Source organism: Bufo gargarizans, chromosome 10 (genome assembly GCF_014858855.1).
Source record: "Bufo gargarizans isolate SCDJY-AF-19 chromosome 10, ASM1485885v1, whole genome shotgun sequence".
Classification (NCBI taxonomy): Eukaryota; Metazoa; Chordata; class Amphibia; order Anura; family Bufonidae; genus Bufo; species Bufo gargarizans.
The window spans coordinates 103749700-103775051 of record NC_058089.1 but is presented as its reverse complement, the minus strand read 5'-3'; the positions used below and the strand labels follow the sequence as shown (position 1 = coordinate 103775051).

General features: G+C 40.0%; 1 protein-coding gene across 1 annotated transcript in view; it reads right to left on the bottom strand.

The window, feature by feature from the left end:
* Positions 1-6203: 6203 nt before the first annotated feature.
* Positions 6204-25352, bottom strand: part of ADAMTS18 (ADAM metallopeptidase with thrombospondin type 1 motif 18) — a 172629-nt gene continuing 153480 nt past the window's right edge. The window contains exons 19-25 of the mRNA XM_044269301.1: positions 17348-17486; positions 16597-16723; positions 15964-16168; positions 14659-14850; positions 12891-13103; positions 12608-12755; positions 6204-8903 (exon numbers count right to left, since the gene is read on the bottom strand). Coding sequence (XP_044125236.1) covers positions 8770-8903; positions 12608-12755; positions 12891-13103; positions 14659-14850; positions 15964-16168; positions 16597-16723; positions 17348-17486 — 1158 coding nt within the window. The 3' untranslated portion in view covers positions 6204-8769. The remainder of the gene's footprint in view (positions 8904-12607; positions 12756-12890; positions 13104-14658; positions 14851-15963; positions 16169-16596; positions 16724-17347; positions 17487-25352) is intronic.

The window sequence follows — 25352 nt, the reverse complement described above, 5'->3', positions numbered from 1 at the left end:
CGGTATGCATAAGATGGTGGCTCAACTGTTCAATCTTGTCATTCAACATAAAATTATGGATATATTTCTCTCTTAAGTATCTGTACTCTCACTTTAAGTTATTTAAGCACTTTATTATCTCTCTGAGAGGTATATCTGAGGTCTAACTAATAGTTCATCTGCAGTATGCAGTTAGCAGTGACTATTTGCAAATAGGTTGAGTATGATCTGTTATGGTTGTATGCAATTTGGATTGCAATATGGAATCTGAATGTTTGAAATTTGTAGCTTGCAATTTGTATTTGCAATTTGTTTGTATGGTATCTGTAGTTCACAATTGTAGTTTGGTGGAACTGTGGGTAAACACATATATATCTTGTTCAGTATACAGTTCTAAACACAATACTAACAATATGAACATTATATAACTGTTTTAAATACCTATATTGGCCTCTTGTTCCCATAAAACTCAGCTCTCAGTGGGGTGAATGTCTCTTCAGCTCCTGTCTCTGGTGAATAATGATTCAGCAGCAGGAGCTGGGGGAATTCCCATACAGGCTATGTGTGAGGCTGGCTGTGATTGGTGAAAACTCTTGCTGTGGGAGATGCTGGCTGTGATTAGTCTAGACTTCTGCCCAGCATTAACACTATACTCTAGGCATATTATATTTTTCTGCTTCTGTGAACACAAAATATATAACAATTATATGACATCCAAAACATGATGTCACAGTAAATAACTCTGCTTTTGTCTTTAACGCATAAATATAGAAACAGTATTAAGGTAATTAGCAGGTCTAGCTGTATACACATACAAGCTACACTAGCAACCCAGAACAGGTCCCAGCTGGCCAGTTACAATGGCCCCATAGGAGCCATGTGTTCTGACTCCATATTATGTAGAGACATTGTCGATATACAGAGGAAAGGTTAGGGCATGTATAAAACAGTGGGTAGCCAATGACTGTATGATCACTAGTAGTCGACACTTAGGCATAATGTATCTGGGAAAGCTCCCAGTGTGTCATTTTTTGGCCCCTTTCAGACTCACCCATGTTGTTCAATTGGCCGCACATGCGTGGCATCCTTTGAAAAGAATGGGAGCAGTGCTGCAGTAAATAGTTCCATCCACTACACAATAAACAGTAGGGGAGCTGGGTGTCGGACCCCCTCTGATGAAATATTGATGGCCTATACTGAGGATAGACCACCAATATAAAATTACTGGACAACTTTAATAGGGTTTTTCTGAGTTTTTTCCAAGTTAGTGTCCTCCCACGAGCACCGCAGCCTCTTCAAACAGCTGATGGGAGTCAAATCCCGTTAGATCAGAAAGTAGTTTGATACTATGACCTACCCTGAGGATAGACCATCAATATAAAATTACTGGACAAAAACTTTAATGGGGTTTTCAGAGTGTTTTTCAAGTGAGAGTTCTCCCGCAAGCACCATGGCTTTTTCAAACAGCTGATGGGAGTCGGACCCCCTCAGATTGGATACTGGTTAGATATTATAACCTATCCTGAGAATAGGTCATCAATTTTAAACACTCTGACAACTCCTTTAAGGGTCTGACTCAAAGATTGACCCTAGTCTTGTCAATTAAAGAGATATACAATAATATGCTGTTGATATAAGGTAGAGCTTATAAGTGTATCAGTGTATATTATTTTTAGAATATACAGTAATCTGTAACCAAACAATGGAGACTACACAAAAGAGCCACAACAAAAAGACCATTAAGAAGATCAGATCGGAGCCAGCAATGTGGAGAATGTTCTGTAATTACTAAAAACAGCCTGGGGGAATCCAGTCTAATGAATAAACCCTTCACTGTTACTATGTAAGCCAGAAAAATAAAGCCTACATTATATCCTTTCCTGTAGAGAATTGGTGGGAACTTAAAACCTTTCGCAGAACCATATGTAACTAACAGGTTAAATGGAAGAGGGCAACTCAGGTACTGGGGTATCATCTGTGACCCTGGTGAAAGCTGATAGCCCAAGAGGAGTAAGACTAGCCATACAGATGACAGCCTGATGAATTTCCCCAGATTCCCCCAAATACATGTACAGTGGGGGAAATAATTATTTGACCCCTCACTGATTTTGTAAGTTTGTCCAATGACAAAGAAATGAAAAGTCTCAGAACAGTATCATTTCAATGGTAGGTTTATTGTAACAGTGGCAGATAGCACATCAAAAGGAAAATCGAAAAAATAACTTTAAATAAAAGATAGCAACTGATTTGCATTTCATTGAGTGAAATAAGTATTTGAACCCTCTAACAAAAAAAGACTTAATACTTGGTGGAAAAACCCTTGTTTGCAAGCACAGAGGTCAAACGTTTCTTGTAATTGATGACCAAGTTTGCGCACATTTTAGGAGGAATGTTGGTCCACTCCTCTTTGCAGATCATCTCTAAATCCCTAAGGTTTCGAGGCTGTCTCTGTGCAACTCTGAGCTTGAGCTCCCTCCATAGGTTTTCGATTGGATTAAGGTCCGTAGACTGACTAGGCCACTCCATGACCTTAATGTGCTTCTTCTTGAGCCACTCCTTTGTTGCCTTTGCTGTATGTTTTGGGTCATTGTCGTGCTGGAACACCCATCCACGACCCATTTTCAGTTTCCTGGCAGAAGGAAGGAGGTTGTCGCTCAGGATTTCACGATACATGGCTCCGTCCATTTTCCCGTTTATGCGAATAAGTTGTCCTGTGCCCTTAGCAGAAAAACACCCCCAAAGCAAAATGTTTCCACCCCCATGCTTGACGGTGGGGACGGTGTTTTGGGGGTCATAGGCAGCATTTTTCTTCCTCCAAACACAGCGAGTTGAGTTAATGCCAAAGAGCTCTATTTTGGTCTCATCAGACCACAGCACCTTCTCCCAGTCACTCTCTGAATCATTCAGGTGTTCATTGGCAAACTTCAGACGGGCCTGCACATGTGCCTTCCTGAGCAGGGGGACCTTGCGAGCCCTGCAGGATTTTAATCCATTGCGGTGTAATGTGTTTCCAATGGTTTTCTTGGTGACTGTGGTCCCTGCTAATTTGAGGTCATTAACTAACTCCTCCCGTGTAGTTCTAGGATGCTTTTTCACCTTTCTCAGAACCATTGACACCCCACGAGGTGAGATCTTGCGTGGAGCCCCAGAGCGAGGTCGATTGATGGTCATTTTGTGCTCCTTCCATTTTCGAACAATCGCACCAACAGTTGTCACCTTCTCTCCCAGCTTCTTGCTAATGGTTTTGTAGCCCATTCCAGCCTTGTGCAGGTCTACAATTTTGTCTCTGACATCCTTGGACAGCTCTTTGGTCTTTCCCATGTTGGAGAGTTTGGAGTCTGCTTGATTGATTGATTCTGTGGACAGGTGTCTTTTATACAGGTGACTAGTTAAGACAGGTGTCCTTAATGAGGGTGACTAATTGAGTAGAAGTGTCTAACCACTCTGTGGGAGCCAGAACTCTTAATGGTTGGTAGGGGTTCAAATACTTATTTCACTCAATGAAATGCAAATCAGTTGCTATCTTTTATTTAAAGTTATTTTTTCGATTTTCCTTTTGATGTGCTATCTGCCACTGTTACAATAAACCTACCATTGAAATGATACTGTTCTGAGACTTTTCATTTCTTTGTCATTGGACAAACTTACAAAATCAGTGAGGGGTCAAATAATTATTTCCCCCACTGTACGCTGGGCTCGGTTGAGCATGCTTGTGTTCTCTATAGGGAAAGGGGAGTAGAGACTATTTTACATGGGTCAAGGATTGGGGAAATTATGGGAAACATTGCTATCAACTTTCATTCCTGATAATTGGCCGATATAATTGCATCACTGATCACCCTACCAATAAGCAAACGTTTGTGAATGCAGTGAACCATTCATTCCCGATCATTGACCTGTGTTTCAACCCATGTGAAAAAGTTCTACCCCTTGGCCAAACACCCCTATTTCAGGATTGGGCATTTGAAATCCAACTGCCCGATCCTTCTTTCCCCCGATGCTTTTCTGCCATTAACCCCTTAGTGACCAAGCCTTTTTGGGCCTTTATGACCAAGCGTTTTTCTTCCTTTTTTCATGGTCTCGTTCCAAGAGCTATAACTTTTTTATTTTTTCGTCTATATAGCTTTATGAGGGCTTGTTTTTTACGGGTAAGCTTCCTAACACATCAGCACCCCGCGATCGCATTTTCGGGGTGCTGATGGGAGACAGAGGGAGTCCGCTCCCTCTGTCACCACTTTACATGCAGCGGGCGCCATTGCGCCAGGCATGTAAAGGGTTAAACAGCCCGGATCGGCACTTCTGCCGGTCCGGGCTGTAAGAGCAGGGCCCCGGCTCTCATGTGAGAGCAGGGCCCCAGCTCTCATGTGAGCAGGCCCCGGCTCTCATGTGAGAGCCGGGTCCGCGCTCCCCGCTGCACGGGGGAGCAGTGCAGCGCTTAGACCGGGCCGCCGTAAAAACGCGGCGGCCCAGCCTAAGGCCCCTTAGTGACCGCCGTAAAAACACGTATGGGTGGTCACTAAGGGGTTAAGGGAGAATCAGCAGGCTCCCATGCACATTAGATGGGGGGGGGTCTAAGGGTGTAGCGTTAAAAAATGTGCTGCAGTAAGATGTCCAGAATTTATTAAGAGGCACAGTACCTGGAATACATTTTAGCATATCGGTCAGGCCGTAGGAGGCCACACTCCAGATATTGTCAAAAAATGTCCAGAACAGCATAAAAATAAAAAATGCTAATAATATTTTAGCAAATATTGAAGCTTGGGCAAAAATTTGGGACTTTTGGTCACCAGCAAAATGGCAAATGCATGTTTTTTTTTCTTTTTTTTTAAATAATAAAAATGATATTAAATAAATAAAATAAAGTTAAAAAGGCAACCAAACCCTATATGCTTTTAAAAGGAGAGCAGCTAGAAAAATGCAGCAAAGCTCCAACATATTGATAAATACAATACCCTGAAACAGTCTGTAACGATAACAGTGATAAAAAAAAATACATTATAATAATAAACTAACAATGCATATTTTTTTGCATTTACAAATATTTTATTGCGAAATGTACAATTTGATAAAAAAAGTTTTATTATAAAACATAAAATAAATATTCCAACATTTTTTGCTATTATACATCATACCATAGATTTGATATATATATATATTTTTTTTTTTTTACTCCTCTACAAACATTTAAAGAACAGGCTTCCTTTAGTGCCAAAGGAGTTCAAACATTCATTCTTATATCAAATAAAATTAATAATTAAAAAAGAAAAACTAAATGTTTTTTTTCGCACTTACTCCAGTTTAAAAAACACAGACCAGTCTGTATAGTTTTTTCATTTTTATTATGTAACTTTTAGCAACTGTTTTATTAATGTGTGGAATGTGTTTGACCAAAGTAGCATTTGAATATGTTCTTTAAAATAAATATAATTAAACATACTGTATTTGATTTTTTTATATATATTCATCATTGTCCCTTGGCGGGGTTTTGTATTTGGTTAGTATTTTTTATGACCTGTTATTATTTTTCTTGTGGACACAGGGATGGTATTATAGGCAGTGGCCAAGGTGCCGCCACCAAATAGGAGCTCCACCTTCGAATTCATCAGACTAGATGAGGGCTTTTGAAAAATCTACCTCCAACAAATTGTTCCAATGGCTTAGTGTCTGGCCACTGTATAAGCAGGGAGATGGTACACTGAGAGCTGAGGTACAGAGACATATTAGGTTAGGATTTATTTTCTGTTTGCTTCCAAAATTTGCATCTTTAAATTCCTGAAAATAATCCTTTAAAGGGAGTCTGCACCAGGAAATTCACTGGTAAACCAGGTACAATGCCTTGTGAGGTTTTATCAGTGGAATATATTGATACATTTCACTTACTGATCCGTTAAATCATTCTGGAGAAAAAGTCCTTTATAATCCATATGCAAATTAGCAGTTAAGTGCACCAAGGGTGGGCTCAAGCCTCTCTGTGGACTCTTTCTCCTACTGCTTCCTCTGCCAGCCCCTCCCTCTCCTTCTTGATTGGTCCCTGCATAGTCCTATCACCTGGCCCTGTCAATCAAAAAGGATAGGGAGGAAGCAGGTGGAGCATTGGTGCACAGAGTGGCTTAGACCTACCCTCCTTGCACTTAACTAGACATTTGCATATGGATTAAAAGTACTTTCTATCCATAATGAAGCAACAGATCACTAAATGAAAGGTATCATTACATTCAGCTGAGGTAGCCCTACAATACATTGTACCTGGTTCACCAGTGACTTTCCTGGTGACTCCCTTTAAATTACTCCCTTTAAATTACTCCCACATTTTTTTTTTTTTACCTAGGGTTGCCACCCGTACTGGAATGACCTGGACAGCGATCAGCTGGGAGTGATGCTATGCTAGCCCAGGGCGGCGCTGACTTCAGACACGCCCCCTCCCTTCCTTCTGTTTGGGTTTGGCTATAAGAAAAGGTGGCAACCCTAGGCTCCACTAATCTTGATCTGGCCCAGTGTAATACAAGTAGAGGGAGCTGATTATTCCAAATTTCAAAAAATGGAGGGAAATTATAAAAAAAACTTGAGAAAAACCTAATTATGATTCCAGTCATGTATTTTTCTATGTAATAAATTGTAATGTTTAGCATCATATTTCATTTTACATAACAAGGCAAATTGCTCAATAAAATCTCCTTCTGAAAATATATTTTTTTAAATGTTTTTGGCATTCTTCATTTTCAAAGATGTTCATTAAAAGTGACCTCTGTCTAAAATTAATGCTAAGTTAAGTAATCATGGAATTGAAACATTACATTTACTGCTTCAGCTAAACTAAACTTCATTCATCAACGATAACTTGTGGTGTTTAGCGGAATGCCATAAATATAATCTGTATTGCCACTCCTCATAAAATTATAGTAGGACACAACCATGTCTGAGCCCTTCTGGTTTTGGCAATTGAATCAACTGTTTTATGCTTTTTATGACTTTTTTTTTTTCCCTTAAAGGAATTTAGATTTTAAAGAGACAGATTTTGTTTTTTAAAGTTGTAGGGGATTGACTAAAGTGGTCAGGAAAAGGTCTCGAACCAGAATCTTTACCTGGTAAATACTTATCTAATTGAGGTTGTCTAAGATTACAGAAATAGTGTCCCTGTTGTCCATGGATGTATTTGGTATGTAACACTGTTTCAGGGAAAAAGTAGACCATTTATTCAAATTTTTTGCAACTCTTTTAAAAACAGATTTTATGAGTCATCAACTGCCTTGAAGCTGTGGAACACACAGATGAGAGATGGCTCTATCAGAGAAATAACTTTACTGTATGCCTATCACATTCAGTATCAGTTACGGCTCCTATTCAAGATCAAATTCCCAACTACAGTAGGTGTGAAGGACTACATAACCTTATGACCACCTCCTTAGGCAGGCCATACATCTTGACTGTGGATTAACTGCTCACTTCGACCAATGTGTATGTGTTCTGAACAGGGATAGAGGAGTAAGCCTCTCTGGCAAATACCTATCTCCCCTGAGAACATAAGGATCATGCATGTTGAAGTCCAACTGGTTGATTCTTCACTTCACTGACATCTGCCATAGAGTAGACATTGGAAGCTCCCAAACACATGAGAGGTTGTGCAGTCCTAGTCCCATAGTTTTGGACATTAATCTAATGGGCATTGGAAGTTGTGTCAAAGGCAGTTTCCAAAACTGCAGGTGGAATGAGCATAAGATGAAGCTCTCATTCTTCACAAACCCTCAAAGCTCCTTTAGGGCTACCTCCATGGTATGATCACTCTTGCCTTGACAAGAACTAGATGCGTAATATAATAAACACCCATACTGAAAACCTCCTTGAGAAAGGACATTTTCCATGAGATCACGTCTTGATTTGTGGAAAAATTTGTATTGATATAACACAGTCAGTGGTCAGGAAATGCAACTCATGTAGTGTATGTAGCCATGTGGCAATATGTTCTAAAACTCATCCGTTTCCCCGAGTTGAGGGCAAGCATTCATTCTAAAGTGTTCTGTGGTATGTTCATATGTATTTCATTATCTGATTTTACATTTGATATGAAGGTAAATTCAGAACATAAGTTCACAAGATAACCACCCTGCTTCTCCAGCAGCAAGGTAAAGAGCACCATCTCTAACGCTAACCAAATAGTAGTAGCACCTACATACAAGCACCAAAGCAGGACCATCTTACGGCTCCAGATTCAGGTTAAAGGATGAGATGTACGATAAATATTTGAAATACAAAGTCCATTATTACAGATCTCCATTTCTACCAAATGTTTTATATACTGTATGTCCAACCACCACATGACCTCTCATAAGAGTCGATTTGTGTCCAAACATTTTTTACATATTGGCTCATGAAGAAAACAATCTGTAGATTCAGATACAGTCCACCAGAATATCTGCCACACATGGTTTACAAACATGGACTTTCTCTTCTACCAGTTGTGCCTGACCTCTGGTGGAACTTAGTTCTTGCATCTTCTGCAGGCCATGGCATCTAGTTCAGGGACACATTTCATCGTGGTGCTTTTGCTAGAGACCACAGCCATGGTTCCTCAGGATTGAGTTTCCTTCCAGTACTAATTCAGTGTTTTGCTTGTAGCTTGAATACACCTAGGAACTTTTAATCAGAGAAAAATCTGATTGTCTGGAATTTGTCTGTGATTTTCCAGCCTTAAGATCAAACAATATTCCAGAGATTATTAACTTTTGTTGCATGAATTTCTATTTCAGAGGAAATTTTCTGCAGTGAAGACAAGTCATGGCCAATACCAGGAGGTCATCCAGTGTCACTGTAGTGTTTCTTTCTCGTGCAAGACTTACAACATTGCTTCCCATAAAACTTGTGGTTGCAAACTCCATGTTGAGGGACAAGGGAGCACCAGCTGAAGTAGTCCACACACGATGGATCTTCTGTAAAGCGGGAAAGTGAGACATTATTACATGATCTTTTACCTTCATGATTTTAAAGAAAACATCATAGTTACATAGTTGTTAAAGGGGTTATCCCACTAAGCATTTTCATACTTACCTGCTGCCAACGCGCGTTCACTTCCTGGATTCTGGCTGGGGGCGGGCTTCATCTTGATTGAAGTCTTCTCCCGGCCGTGCCGCGCGCTGGACTGAATGCGCACGCCGCCGCGCATGCGCAATGGTGACTTATTCCTACAGAGCCGGCGTGCGCGTTCGCAGCTCTGTACTATTCTGGTTGGGAAGAAGTCACTGTCGCGCATGCGCGGCAGCGTGCGCGTTCAGAACAGCGAGCGGACCGGCCGGGAGAAAAGGAGTCGTCTTCTGGGCAAGCGCGACCTTCCGGCTTTTGGAGAAGAACAATGGTCGTAACCAGGGGAGACCGAGTCACAACAATCAGGTAAGTGGGTATGAATTTTATCCTAAACGGTGGGGATTTGTTAATAAAGTATATTTACAAAAATGATCACTGTCAAATCATTAACAGATTTAACAGTGATCATTATGATGGGATAACCCCTTTAAGGTTGGAAAAAGACAAAAGTCCACCAAGTTTGAATTGCAATCCTGCTATATTGATCCACGGAACAAATTCCTGAATCAACATCCATCTTCCTTTTAAAAAGGGGTTGGGCCAAAGGGAAAGTGCGTGCAGAACATTATTTCTTTATATTGTCATTAGAGTCAATGTTATTTTGAATTAAAAAGTAATATAAACCTTTCATGAAGCCATCTCCTGTATTTGCTGTGACCAGCTGCTGTGGCAGGCTATTACAGAGGTTTGCAGCCCTTACTGTACAGAATGCTTGTCGTCTCTTATGACTGAACCTTTTTTTCTCCAAGAGTAGGGAGTGGCCCCTTGTTTTTTTAGGGGGTTTACACAGAATAGCTTTTCTCGATATGTTTTGTATGGTCCGTTTATATATCTGTACAGGTTAATCATGTCCCCCCTTGGGATACTTTCACACTATAGTTTTTGCAGGATCCGGCAGGGTTCAGCAAAAACGTTTCCGTTACTGATAATACAACCATCTGCATCCGTTATTAACGCCAAGATGGATCTGTCATGAACTCCTTTTAAAGTCAATGGGGGACGGATCAGTTTTCTATTGTGTCAGATTGTGTCAGAGAAAACGGATCAGTCCCCATTGACTTGCTCCCCGTTTTTCTCCACATCCCAGGACGGAAACCAAACTGCAGCAAACTGCAACAAACTGCAACAAACTGCATCGCCCTATGATAAATATCATATCATAAAAACACTGCAAGAAACATTAAAAAATATCTTTTTTTGTCCAAAAACTTTAAAAAATATTTCAATTTACAGACACAGCAGCCTATGATTGATCTGCCATGTTTTCAATCTCACAGTTCAGTCTGAACCTGTAATTATATGTTTATGTCTTTATAATTAGCAATTCATTAGTTGTAATGTATTAAGCCCCCTGCTTTTGTGTCTCTTGCTACTTAGAAAATCTGTCATTCATATTTATCAGGACTTTGGCCAACAAATTGTAATTATCCAAGCCATGGTTCACTTGTCGGGCAGATTTTAAAATTATGTACACTAATTTGAGCTTAATTACACCATGATAAGATTGTAGACCTCTATGACCAAACTCAAAAGCCTCATTATATTATGAAAGATCTGCATTGGTTCCATATGTCAGCACAATAAAGGACACAGGCTTGGCCTTTTAGCTACATACAATACACCTATAATCAATTTGATCCAGGTGGTATACCTACACCACCAGGATAATGCCTGATCAATGCATGCAAATGGGATTCTGCAAAGAGTGCAGACATGTTATGAAGGCACCCTGCCAGAACTGTTTTAAGGGTAATGCTTTGAGTCAATAACGTTGTCATCAGATTGTATTATCTGAATTAAGGGTGCAAAAAAATAATAGACAGAAATATCCATGGAAGAAAATTTGGGAGCTAGAAGAAGCCTTCATAATGGTCTGGGCCAGATGGAGAAGAAAGGGAAACTGAATGGGAACAATCAGAGAAGACACCAACTGTTTTGCTCAGATCCAATAAATGGTGGTACAGTGTTTCTTTTCAGTCAATATACTAAATAACTATTTGGCTACTGTATGGTGGTATAGTGTTTCTCTTCAGTCACAGTATTAAGTAATTATTTGGTCACTATATGGTGGTATTAATTAGTAATTGTATAGCTGTATGATATTATTGCTTGGCCATTGTATGGCAGTATTATTTAGCAAGACTCTAACAGTATTATTCACTCACGGTATAGAATTATAACACTATACTAGGGTATTGGTAAATCATAAAAACACAAATGCAATCGCACTCTGCAAACCAGCACTCTGCCCTGCCTTTATGCTGGATGTTGAATAAGGTATTGGTGTACATTTTGGCCAAAGCGTAATAAGCCACTCACCACGTCAAGGTCGCCTTCATGAGTGGTCCCTAACATTAGTTCCTACCTGTTATGGGCCATGACAGCCACACAAAGTCCAGGGAGCGCAGGTACAGCATGCACGCCAAGCACACTCTGCTTTTAACCCCGTCCGGTACCATTACAGTTTTCATCGGATCCAGGGATGCAAGTACCAACATGCATGCTGAGCCCACTATATACTTCTCCTGGAGCCAAATTGCTACTGGTAGGTGCTATATAAGCAGACTCAGTTTTATACTGACTTTAAAACCAGCCTCCAGGGCAAACTAACTGGTCAGGTGTGCATGGCTGCAGAGTGCGATTGCATTTGTGTTTTTGCATTTGTATCTGTATTTCGCCATAGCAATGAGCACCTGCATACAGGGTTGTGCGGGCTGAACCCCCCACATTTTTTTCTTTGTAGTATATATTGGAGTCGTGGCGATCTCCAAGCAGTCATGCACACCTGACCAGCTAGTATGCCCTGGAGACTGGTTTTAAAGTCAGTATAAAACTGAGTCTGCTTATATAGCACCTACCAGTAGCCATTTGGCTCCAGGAGAGGTATATAGTGGGCTCAGCATGCATGTTGGTACTTGCATCCCTGGATCCGATGAAAGCTGTAATGGCACCGGACGGGGTTAAAAGCAGAGTGTGCTTGGAGTGCATGCTGTACCTGCGCTCCCTGGACTTTGTGTGGCTGTCATGGCCCATAAAAGGTAGGAACGTGTTAGGGACCACTCATGGAGGCGACCTTGACATGGTGAGTGGCTTATTACGCTTTGGCCAAAATGTACACCAATGCCTTATTCAACATCCAGCATAAAGGCAAGGCAGAGTGCGATTGCATTTGTGTTTTTGCGTTTGTATCTGTATTTCGCCATAGCAATGTGCACCTGCATACTGGGTTGTGCGGGCTGAACCCCCCACATTTGTTTATTGGTAAATCATGACCATATTATTTGGTCAGGTAGGGAAGCATTTTCATGGTTCACAGTGGGTTAAAAGAAGTCATATTCACCCTCACCCATTCCCTGCTGTTGCTGCTGCTGTTTCGACACTGTGCCTGTCTTTGTTTCTCTCTACTTTGTGGTCCTGGCTCAAGCGTTTTCAGACAGGACCAGGAAGTAGAGAGCATCAGGGACCACAGCAACATCGGAAAGTCAGAAAAAAATTCGAAAAATACCCTTGGACAACCTCTCCTAAGAAATTCCTTGATTTTTTGAATCCATACCTTTGGTTCCTGAAGAAGGACAGAAGTTCATGTTGCAAGCTTGGGAAGTTGATGGCTTCTGATGAGGCAGACATCCTACCACAGGTCTACCTTGATGAAGACACTGGACATTTCGCATCTGCACGCCTCCACCACATGTAACTGTACACTGATCAGAATAGACACATGTTCTCGTTACATGCATTGTATACATAGGTTTTCATTTTTTACTTATTTTATACTTATATATAAAATAACGTTTTCAGCAACTAATGTTTTTGTGGCATAAGGATAAAGGATTTACCGGTTGCCATGATGATGTATGCCATCCATAAAATGCAGAGTAGGGCGACTCCACAGGGCATGGTTTGCTATTGCACGACTGCTCCAGGGGTATATTCACTTTTCTGAGACTACGGCATCTTCTCTGAGGAACAGTCACAAGTTTACCATGACTGTCTTGCTCTCCACACTTCAGTTCACGCTTTTTTACACCAGGACCACATGTTGCTGAACACTATGGAGAAGCAAATGGTAATTTATTAATAACATTAAATAAAATCAACTATCCACTAAATTACCAAATATCCAACGCATTTCTATATCTAAAAATGACATACAGGAATTTATCTGCAGATATTTTGACACATTTGTGACATATTTTTAGATCCTTTCTTCTTGATTTACAAGCAAAAGCAAAAAATTCAGTTGTTGCCCTTATCATGCCCTGTCAAAACTTATTTACTCTAAGATCTACTTTAATGAGTTTTTGGTATGTATGTTGGTCTGCTCCTTCCCTTTTATGAGATCCATAGAGCTATGTTATGATCTGCTATATTTTCAGCAAAAATAAACACGCCCTCTAATAAATATTTCAGCATCTGAAGAGAGACGGATTGAAAATTTAAACATTAATATTTGAACTTTTTAAAGACATTCAGCTTTTTTAATATGTTCTTCCATATGGACAAACCTTTTACATAGAGGAAAAGATATTTTGTGCTTCTAAAAGTGCCAATGCACCTTCAACAGCTGTTGCACCGATGCTTGTACAAGTGACCGCAGTCTCTCCTGACTCCACAATTACACATGCATGCTCAATTCAGGCAGGTATGTGTTTTCTATAGAGAGAGAAAGTCACTGTCAGGCAACTCTGACGGTGATATATCTCCCTGGAGAACAAAAGGATTGAGCGTTAACCACCCAACTTCCCCAACATCATCTATCGGTGGAAGGTCTGGAGGCCACCATACACATTATACTCTTACCACCAAAAATAGAGGGCTTGGCTGATGATAGTCTAAAAGGCATGGGAGATTTTATACTCACATTAGTTGCTAGTTATTCTCCACCTTATAATTTACATTGCTACATTGGGTCTGCCACTGCTCTGCTACTTCCACTAGGAACATTACTCATTGAGCAACTACTACTCCCATGTTTTGCCTTCACTACCATTCCCCTTATCCCCTGTGTGTTTCTGCACAACTGCTTCTAATTGCTAATCATCTTCTGCTATGACTCTGTGCTGCTGACCTCATTTCCATGCTAGAGCAATTAGGGTCTTAGTTTGCCACGTTCCTTGCTATGGTGCGCTATTTCCTGTTGTCTGCTTGTGTACTGACCAATGCCTGTTTTCCTCCACTGCCAGCCTTGAAGTTGGACCACTTTCTCGGATTTGTACAGACTCAGCCTGCCCTGACCTCCGCCTGTTTCTGACTACATGTTTTGACTGATCCTTCGATGCCTTGCAACAGTGTCTTTGACCCCCCCATAGGTCAGCTGTCACCCATACTGGAGGTAGCAGTCTGGTGGTTCCCTGCAGCGAAGTACAGATCCCTGTATAGGGGCTAAAAGATTAATACCACTGAACTGCCAGGATAATGCCTTTAGGTTTAGTCCAGATTCAAACTGGTTGGTTGACACAATGCTTCCACACCCATTACTGTAACATACTTGCTATCATTGCCAAAATGAGGACAAGCATTCAAACATCAATTAAAGACTAATAAAAAGCAAAACAAAACTTTGTAATGTATTCTAATATTTACATAGATTTTTATGTAGGTTACCTCAGTCCATGCAGATATCACCCACTGCAATTTGTCATTTTTCTGGCAGCGTGCTAACATACAGCTCTCAGTGGACTCCGGCTTTGAGTTGGCTATGCACAGGTTTTCTGGAAGTATTTTATATTTCTCCAAGTTGACACTTCTGCAATAAACTTCTCGTTTCTTAATTCCCTTTCCACAAGATCGGGAGCACTGGAATGGATGAGGAATGCAAGCTGTCAGACATTAAGATGCATAGCTCATGGACAAAGATTATATTAACATGACATTAGCAAGGCTTACTTACATGGATATATATCAGAGGTGAACACCTTAGGTCTTTGGAGTCAGTATGAAGCCAAGGCGGAATTTTTCTAAGCTTACTGTTCCCCAAAATAAATCTCTACATTGAGTGTCTCAGTCATGAAACCAGACAGCTTGGCCGATGCACCTTTACTTAACTTGTGACAGCTACAAGACCTGGCTTATTACAAGGCCTAGGAGACATTGCATGGCTCTTGAGAACAATATTAATTCAGATAAATTTACTATCTAAGAATTTTTTGTCATTGATGCTTTTATTAGGCCGGGGTGTATCCCCTGTATTATTAATCAAGTATATGACAACCTTTCTTTCAGGGATGCTGTACCTAAAATGTACTTGTTCATGAGTAGACCTCTAAACTTTTAATATATACTGATTGATGGATTCCATGTCTGGATAAGTTTTATTGCATATATAATATGACTGGCCTTAATGTGAAGAAAATTAGTTTATTATTGGACTCCTTTTACTTCTTTGACCCAAAACCAGAGTCACACACCATTTCTGATCTAGAAGGCCTTAGTGGATTTCACTGGGTACCATGTAATGCTTCAGAACACTACAAAGAACCCATGAAGTCCTTTTAAAGGGGTTGTCCAGTAAGTACTTCTTTAAGGTAGAATGGCATAAAAAAAATTGACACTCACCTCACCAATCCACCTCTAGTTTTCCACTCGACACACAGAAAATGACCACGTGCAGTTATTTCCTATGTGTCAGTAGGGACCAGGAAGTAGATATCAGCAAGAACAATTAGGGTCTGTGAGGCATAACTTTTTTATTTAATTTTGACCCATTAAAAAAAAAACTGTTTGGACAACCTCTCTAACTGTAAAAAAAAAATTATACATATAATGCAGAGAAGATTGTGGCTTTCTAAAAGTCTATAATGATTACATAACCTCCAACAAAAATGCTACATAACCAACAGAAAGGCAACAAGGCTAATAAAATAAATCAAGACCTATTCTATCTTCTTCAAGAACTCTTTCTCATTATACCTGAGACCAGGGTCCAGTGCTCCATTCTGCTGGACAGTCCTGGATATTGCACTTTTGGACTTGGATGGGAGTAGTCACTGGGCAGTTGGAGTGTCCAACCAATTCCTCACCCTGCATGATCTTTTTTTGGAGACACTTAATAGTCCTGGTTTGTTGGCCGCCACCGCAAGAAGCACTACATGGACTCCACTGGCCAGTTGACCAACTATAAGCAACAATAATAAAGTCTTAGAAAACATATATCAGAAAGGCATGATAGATAGATGATAGATAGATAGATAGATAGATAGATAGATAGATACTGTAGACAGCAGGGGCGGATTGGCCATGGACCTTACAGGGAAATTTCCCAGTCGGCCAATGCCCAGGAGGCCGCCTCGGCCCTCCTCACGGCCAGCCAGTGGAAGTTTTTGGGGATGTATTTTGTGCTGCTGGCAGTATTTTGTGATGGACTGTGGTTTTTGGCTCTGTTAGGGTGGTATAATGTGCCACAATATGGTATTCCTGGCTCCCCTTCCATCAATTTGGAACTACAAAATGGGGCTACTTTTTGGGGGTATTTTTATCCAGGGCCACTTTAAGTTCCCAGTCCGCCCCTGGTAGACAGAAATTGGATTACTGAAGGCTACTCACTAGGCTGGACATGGTTGGGTATTGCACAATCTTGGTTCCAGGAGAGGTTTGCTCAACAAGCCACACATGCTGAAATTAACTTGAATTTGGAGATCTTGCAAACACACAAGTTTCACATTCATTTGACCTTAAAAATATAGAAAGTCTCATTAATACCCAATACTTATTGATATACAGAACAGTATATGATATTTAATATAGCATGCATTATTAAATATTCAGTATTATTAGATAGATTACAATTAAAAAGTTTGTACAGGATTAAAAAAAAACATGTCTGCTTTCTTCCCGAAACAGTGCCACATCTGTCCACAGGTAGTATGTGGTATTGCAGCTGAGCCCCATTCTGTTCAATTGACCTGTCCTGCAATACCAGACACAAGGAAGAAAGCCGTCTTCATTGTATAACCCTGTACAATCCCTATAAAATTATGACTTGTGTACATAATGGGTCATCGCTGGAAAAAAAAAAAAATCATAATGGGTGAAGTCGCTTTAGAGAACACTATAACACATACAGTAAAACGCATAAAATACGATATGAATAGGTGCAGACACACTAGCTATAAGGTCAGTGGTTCAACCCAAGTGTAAAATCTGTAACAGGACGTGCACCTACCATGTGCCCCTTTTAACGTCTTCTAATGTTAGGTCCAGAGGCTATCGCTACCTGTGCACCCCCTGAGCTACACCCCTGCCTTAGATTCTATAAAAGTATTTCATACCATGCATTGAGAAAAAAATTGCTTACCCCCACCACATGACACAGCACATTCGGTATACATAGGGGCCCATGCAAAACTGGTTTTCTTCACCGGTCTTTCTTCATTTGTAGATAAGGGTAATGTATACTCCCAAGCAAATCCCCCATTCTTTCCTTGATAAAGAACCTAGAATGAAGATGACATGTCTTTACTGACAAGGCTCCAGTTTAGAAATTCTGCTTTAGTTCAGTCCATACTTTCGCCAATAGAAATTAAATTTTTTTGGAAAAAGGGGCAAGGGGCGCACAGTATTGACAAACAGGCTATGCAAGGCTGGCCTATACCAGGCCAATTTTTATAGAGGTTCTGAGATTTGATATTGATCCCCAATGACACGTAGGTCATCAATGTGCAATGGGAGGAGTTCACCTCCCATCCTCCCAGTAATCCTAAAAACTGCAGAACAAATGGTCATCAGTGCTTAAATTGGTTGTCCCATGAAAAATATCCTACTGTTTTCAAATCAGCACCTTAATCTGAATATTTTTATAATTACATTAAATTTTGTATATCCACTGTTATTTAGTGAAATGTGTCTATATACGCCACCTGCTGTTTGCTGTTTTTCTAATTTCTCTATCCACCTTAGTGAAGTAGATGCACATGCTACGTTCCATCTGTCAACTGCCACCGGCTGCAGCAGAAAGGACTTGCCCCCTGAATCGAGGCACATCCCCTGAGCTGCCAGCCTGAAATTAATCGAGCTGAGCAATTGGACCCATGAATAGGGAGATATCTGGATCCATGTGAGATATAGGGCTCATCATGTACTATATGATGTTTGATTTTCATTGTTTACATTAATCATTGAATAACCCCTTTAAAGAGTAACTGCACTTTGACACATCATTGAGATTTGTCAGAAGTTTTGAATGGTTGGGGTCTGAAACCTCATCCACCATTGAAATGAAGGGGCAGAAGTGCTCATCTGTCTGACCCTTTGGTTGTTATTGTCTTTTCCTATTAGCTTGTTAGATATCTATTTGCCTATCCTCAGCTAAGGAGAAGAACTGATCACAGCTGAAGGGGCACAGGGCTCTGCCCCACCAATGAGAACTTCTGGAATGTCACTATAAAATAACAAAAATTGTGTAAAAATGCAGTTACTCTGTAAATTTACCTTTTAAGAATGCACATCTAATATTAAAAATAAAGTATTTATATAAAAAATGCAATTAAAAATAAACACCAATATAAAAGTCCTCAAGTCTTCTGCAAGTGCTCGAAAATAGGAAATGTATGTGAAAGCCTGAGACATAGAAATAGGGGTGCAGAGGTAAAATTCACACTTGTCCCCAAAGGGACCCAGATGCTCCTCTACCACTTAAAGCACTATAGTATTTTAAATGACACATGACAATACAAATCTTTCACTGGGGATCAGGAGTTTTAGGTTACACCAGTGGTAAAATCAAGTATGGCCACCATAATTACTTCTACAGTCAGGAGCGGATTGGCCAGCCAATTAAGGTTTTTGGGGATGTGTTTTGTGCTGCTGGCAGTATTTTATGATGGACTGTGGTATTTGACTCTGTTGGGGTGGTATAATGTGCCACAATATGGTATTGCCCTGCCTTCGATTATTTTGGACGCAACTACAAAACGGAGCCACTTTTAGTCAAGGTCTGATCCAAGTCTGTTGTTGCCCCTTGTTGGGTAAGGAAGGAAAGGGACAAAGTTTACAAACAATAGTCCAATAAAAACTACTACAAAAGAATATATTTCACCGCCCAAAACTATGACTGTCTGGAGCAAGGTGGTGGAGGCCATTAGATTGTGGAGGCCCCTGGGGCATTTTACCCTGTTGTCATCCAGCTCTGGCCAGAATTACAGAACGATTCTACTGTGTTTGGTACGGCCAAACGGTCTAGTTTCCTGATGCAATTTTGGAAGCCAAAAAAAAGAGCAGATTGAAAAAAGAGGATGTCGTATCTGTCCTTTATACTTTCTCTTCTTTTATGATCCACTCCTGAATTTAGCTTCCAAACCTGCATCAGGAAACCTGACCATGTGGTTGTACCCTTAGAGTCATAAGAGAAACATTTCACAGCAGAATTTGTGATTTATGGGCATTCAGGACAGTCATCCCAAATGGCCAAAAAATTGGCCATTCAAGCCAACTTTTGTCTAATGTGTATGGCCAGCTTAAAGAGGTTGTCCACAAAAACATTCTACATTTTTTCAAACAACACCTGGATCAGATTTGTCTGTAATTAAATATGTATTATAGCTGAGTTATTCAGTGAAATCCATCTGTATAGCTCCACCTGCTGTTTGTTCTTTTCACAATTTCTCGGACCACCTCACTGAGGTGGAAACGCATGCTCATTTACATCCTTCAACTGCCATCAGCATCAAAAGCAAAAAAAGACACAGACCTTGAGAAAAGATACGCCTCCTGAACTTCCATCTTGAAATAAATCTAGTAAAACAATTGTACCCATGAATTGGGAGATCTCTGGATCCATGTGAGGTACAGGGCTGGTTCTAGCTTTGTTAGAAACAGAGTGTCATGTACTGTATGATGTCTGATTTTTATTATTTTTATTAATCATGGCAAGTGGTTGAGTACGTGCCTTAATGATGCTTCATTCTCTTCTATATGTTTTTTATTATTATTATCATTATTATTTGACTATTTGAAATCAATAATTGGTCTGATTTTTGTAATTTTTTTAGTATGTTAACTAGTATTTAAAAGTTTCTTTTATGCACAATGTTTTTAGTTCAGAATTTCTTTTCTCTTGATTCACATAGTAAAATAACTCTTGGCAGACTGATAAATTGTTTTACTGTTAATCCTCAACTGAGCCCATAAATAATTCTACTTGTAACTAAAAAGTACAAAAATCTGAAAAATATAGAAATACTGAAATTATTATGGAAATATTTTTGAACAATATGCACTGTGGACCTCTCATGATAACGCAATGGTCTATACATTAACGTCTCTTTCTCTAGTGCTATGAATCATGGGGCTCCCAATGTGAATTATCTTTAGCCTCCTTATTGCCATAAATTTGACTGTGGTCCATGTCAAGCCCTTGGACAGATATTTTGTTCAGTTTCATTCCTTCGGAAGTAATATAAATCCCATTTGGTGGCTGTTGAGACAGCCTAAGGCTTCAGCGCTGGCCAAATGGAGTGCTTACTTATTTTATGATTGAGAAAATAGAATATAACTTTTTTAATTAACACAAGTGGGAATGCAAAAATGTGAACGTTGTTCCAGATGAATAATAAAATACCTTCATAAGCAACACTACAGGAAAAATCATCATTTTTAACCCAGTGTTTATGTCAAGGTCAATAACATTGGATTTAATGGATTGCACTTAAATATATTAATGACCTCAAAATAGTTTTTTTTCCCTTTTGGCCACTTTAAGACACTTATGAGTCAGGAATTTTCACATAATCATTGGACTTGGGAAATTATCCTGATGCTTTCTTAAAGGGATACTTCAATCAGAAAACAGTAGTTTTTAGAACTTTAAATTCATAGTAAACTTTTTTTTATTTTTGGCTGTTTTTCATTTCTGCAGTTCTATACCATTAAAAATCAAATACAAAATATTGTCCGTCTGCAGTAGCCAGCACAGAGAGTTAAAAAAAAATTCCTTTGTCGACGGAGAACTCATTGTCAACTTACAGCTGCTGTGAGGGGAATATGTCATCTAAAGGGTAATCCTCATGATAATAGTAGGTGTTGAATTCGCAAGACAGTATGACTGCTTGATAGGCCCAGGTAAAGATGTCCACAGATGAGTAATGCATCGATTAGTGTAATCTGAGATGCTCTCATTCTCTAATATGAGTCACTATAGGGGGATCTGTCTCATTGGAAAAGTTAAGTGAGGCTGTTTGCTGTGCTAAAGGTCCAAATAGGAAGTTAAGGAGACAGGACAGGAAGTTGAATACTTAGAATGAGAGCAAGACTTATATATAAAAAAAACTATCAATATTTTTAATAAAAAATAATAATCTCATGGAGGTTGTTAATGTGACAGAATAATTGATGGTAGTATCCCATTAATGACAAATCAAAAATAATGAGGCTTGTACAACTTGTACATAAAGGCATTGCAATAAATTTGGGACTGGAGTGATATTTTACTCTGTTTTCTGTTTATAGACATCTACTAGATATTCCATGTATTAGTCAAATTTATTATAATAGTGCAGTACCAGACTTGATCATTAGGTGGCTCAGAGAGCTCTTATCCAAACAGTATTACCATTGTGCAATATAATTTGTGTGTTATTCTTTGGTAGAGTTTTTATGCACGTGTCTGTTATCACATACTATCCGTTACTTAAGTAAAAATGTATAGCCCTTGAAATCTTCACAGTGTTGCTGTGTCTCTATGGCACAGGTATGTGACCCGGCGGTGTACAGAAGGGCAGTTACAGGTTAACACTCTACCTATTGACAATGATAACACTGACTACTAGTGGATCCCAAGCTGGATGCCTTGTAATAAGACAATGATGGGAGTGATGATATTGTAGTTTATGGCACAAGCAGTCACAAGGATTTGCCTTGTGACAAAGATATAACTTGAAGTTCCCCGGGGCACATACTGCTTTTACAACCTTTGCAGCTATACAGAGGCCATGCTGGCAAAAGGATCCAACATCATAGTAGTTCCATTTATCTGTTAGATAACATAACAGCTTATTTTCTAGCTAGGCTTATGTACCATGAAATTAGGAGTTGGGTATCAAGGACTCACATACTGTTGTTTATAGCTGCTGTAGGTAAGGCTAGTTTCACACTAGCGTTCGGCTGTCCGCTCGTGAGCTCCGTTTGAAGGGGCTCACGAGCGGACCCGAACGCTTCCGTCCAGCCCTGATGCAGTCTGAATGGATGCGGATCCGCTCAGACTGCATCAGTCTGGCGGCGTTCAGCCTCCGCTCCACTCCGCTCAGCAGGCGGACACCTGAACGCCTGGCCGTGCGGAGGCGTGCGGATCCGTCCAGACTTACAGTGTAAGTCAATGGGGACGGATCCGTTTGAAGATGCCACAATATGGCTCAATCTTCAAACGGATCCGTCCCCCATTGACTTTCAATGTAAAAGTCTGGACGGATCCGCTCAGGCTAATTTCACACTTAGCTTTTTTTTGCCAATATAATGCAGACGGATCCGTTCTGAACGGAGCCTCCGTCTGCATTAATATGATCGGATCCGTTCAGAACGGATCCAATCGAACGCTAGTGTGAAAGTAGCCTAATAGGTAGCTGTGACATCACAAATCTCTGTCAGCTGCTGTGACAAGAGGGTTTCAGGAAGGTAAAATAATGTGACATCAGAAGTGGGTCTCTGTAATATAATATCTCGGGACATCACAAATGTATTTCTGTTAAAGGGAACCTGTCATGTGGATATTTGATTATAATCTAACTAATTATATACAATCATTAACTACTAAAAAGTGCCTTAGATGTATTCACTTACCGGTGTGACAGATGGTTACCTCATAATATACACACGAAGATGCAGCATGCCGCATGCTAATGAGCTGATTCGAGTCCGGCATGATGTCATTGAGTCCAGCGTATATTTAATTCAGAGCTATAGCCACTCCCCTGCCCACCTGCTGCTGATTCATATGGAAACAAACTGTCATTCAGCAGCAGGTGGGCGGGGAGAGTCAGGAGCTCATGAATATTCATGACTCATCATTATCAGCTGGAGCTTTTTAATACAAGATGTTGGCAGATTGACTGGGTCAATTAAAGAAAGTGACCCAGCATTTTGCTAAGAGAATCAGTCACTTATTTATGTTGCCCTTAGTTTAAGTGAGTCTCAAAGAGGTAGTATGCTGTGATACTATGACATCACAAGTGTAATTCCATCAGATAAACTAATATGTCATCACAAGTGTGTTTCCATCAGATAAACTTCTATGACATCACAAGTGTGTTTCCATCAGATAAACTACTATGACATCACAAGTGTGTTTCCATCAGATAAACTATTATGACATCACAAGTGTGTTTCCATCAGATAAACTACTATGACATCACAAGTGTGTTTCCATCAGATAAACTACTATGACATCACAAGTGTTTCCATCAGATAAACTACTATGACATCACAAGTGTGTTTCCATCAGATAAACTACTATGACATCACAAGTGTGTTTCCATCAGATAAACTACTATGACATCACAAGTGTGTTTCCATCAGATAAACTACTATGACATCACAAATGTGTTTCCATCAGATAAACTACTATGACATCACAAGTGTGTTTCCATCAGATAAACTACTATGACATCACAAGTGTGCTTCCATCAGATAAACTACTATGACATCACAAGTGTGTTTCCATCAGATAAACTACTATGACATCACAAGTGTGTTTCCATCAGATAAACTACTATGACATCACAAGTGTAATTCCATCAGATAAACTACTATGACATCAAAAGTATGCTTCCATCAGATAAACTACTATGACATCACAAGTGTGTTTCCATTAGATAAACTACTATGACATCACAACTGTGTTTCCATCAGATAAACTACTATGACATCACAGCATATGCTGTGAAGATACGAGATGTGCAGCACCTGAAACTACGGATACTGGAAGCCTGTGCTAGCATTTCTCCTGCGGTGTTGCTATCAGTGTGTGAAGAGTGGGAGAAGAGGGTTGCATTGACAATCCAACACAATGGGCAGCACATTGAACACATTTTATAAGTGGTCAGAAACTTGTAAATAACTCATGAAAGAATAAAGTTACGTTAAAACCAAGCACACCATTGTTTTTCTTGTGAAATCCCCAATAAGTTTGATGTGTCACATGACCCTCTTCCTATTGGAAAAACAAAAGTTGGATTCAAAATGGCCGACATTAAAATGGCCGCCATGGTCACCACCCATCTTGAAAAGCTTACCCCCCTCACATATACTAATGTGCCACAAACAGGAAGTTAATATCACCAACCATTCCCATTTTATTAAGGTGTATCCATATAAATGGTCCACCCTGTACTATGACATCACAAGTGTGTTTCCATCAGGTAAATGTGACATCACATGTAGGTTTCAGAGAAGGAAACTGCTGTGACATCACAAATGGGGTTTGGTCAGATAAACAACTTAGGCTACTTTCACACTGGCGTTTCTCGATCCGCTTGTGAGATCCATTTCAGGGCTCTCACAAACGGGTCAAAACAGGATCAATTCAGCCCCAATGCATTCTGAATGGATAAGGATACGTTCAGAATGCATCAGTTTGGCTCCGTTCTAGCCTCCATTCCGCTCTGGATGCGGACACCAAAACGCTGCTTGCAGCATTTTGGTGTCCGCCTAGCGATGCGGAGCCAAACGGATCCGTCCTGACTTACAATGTAAGTCATTGGGGACGGATCCGTTTTCACTGACACGATATGGTGCAGTTGAAAACGGATCCGTCCCCCATTGACTTTCAATGTAAGTCAGGACGGATCCGTTTTGACATAGACTTTTTTTAAAAAGAATAATGCAAATGGATCCGTTCTGAACGGATACAAGCGTTTGCAATATAGGTACGGATCCATCTGTGCAGCTACCAGACGGATCCGCACCAAGCGCAGGTGTGAAAGTAGCCTAAGGCCTCTTGCACATGAAAGTTTTTTTTTTCCGTTTAGGTTCCGGTTTTTGCGTTCCATCATTTCAATAGATCCGCAAAAAAAACGCAAGGTACTCCATATGTCTTCCATTTCCGTCGGTTTTTTTTTGCGGATCCGTTTTTTGCAGACCGCAAAATACTGAAAAAGCCATACGGTTGTGTGCAAGAGGCCTAAGACTATTTTCCTCATGGGTCATTTTCCTCAATAAACAAATGACCAGGTGTAATATTTCTGAGTCATTTGTTTGATTTATTTTTTTTTATCTACTTTTAGTACTGGTGTGCAAATCTGATGTAGTTTTAGTTCACATTTATGGAGAAATATCGAAAATTATGAATTCACAAACTTTCAAGCACCACTATA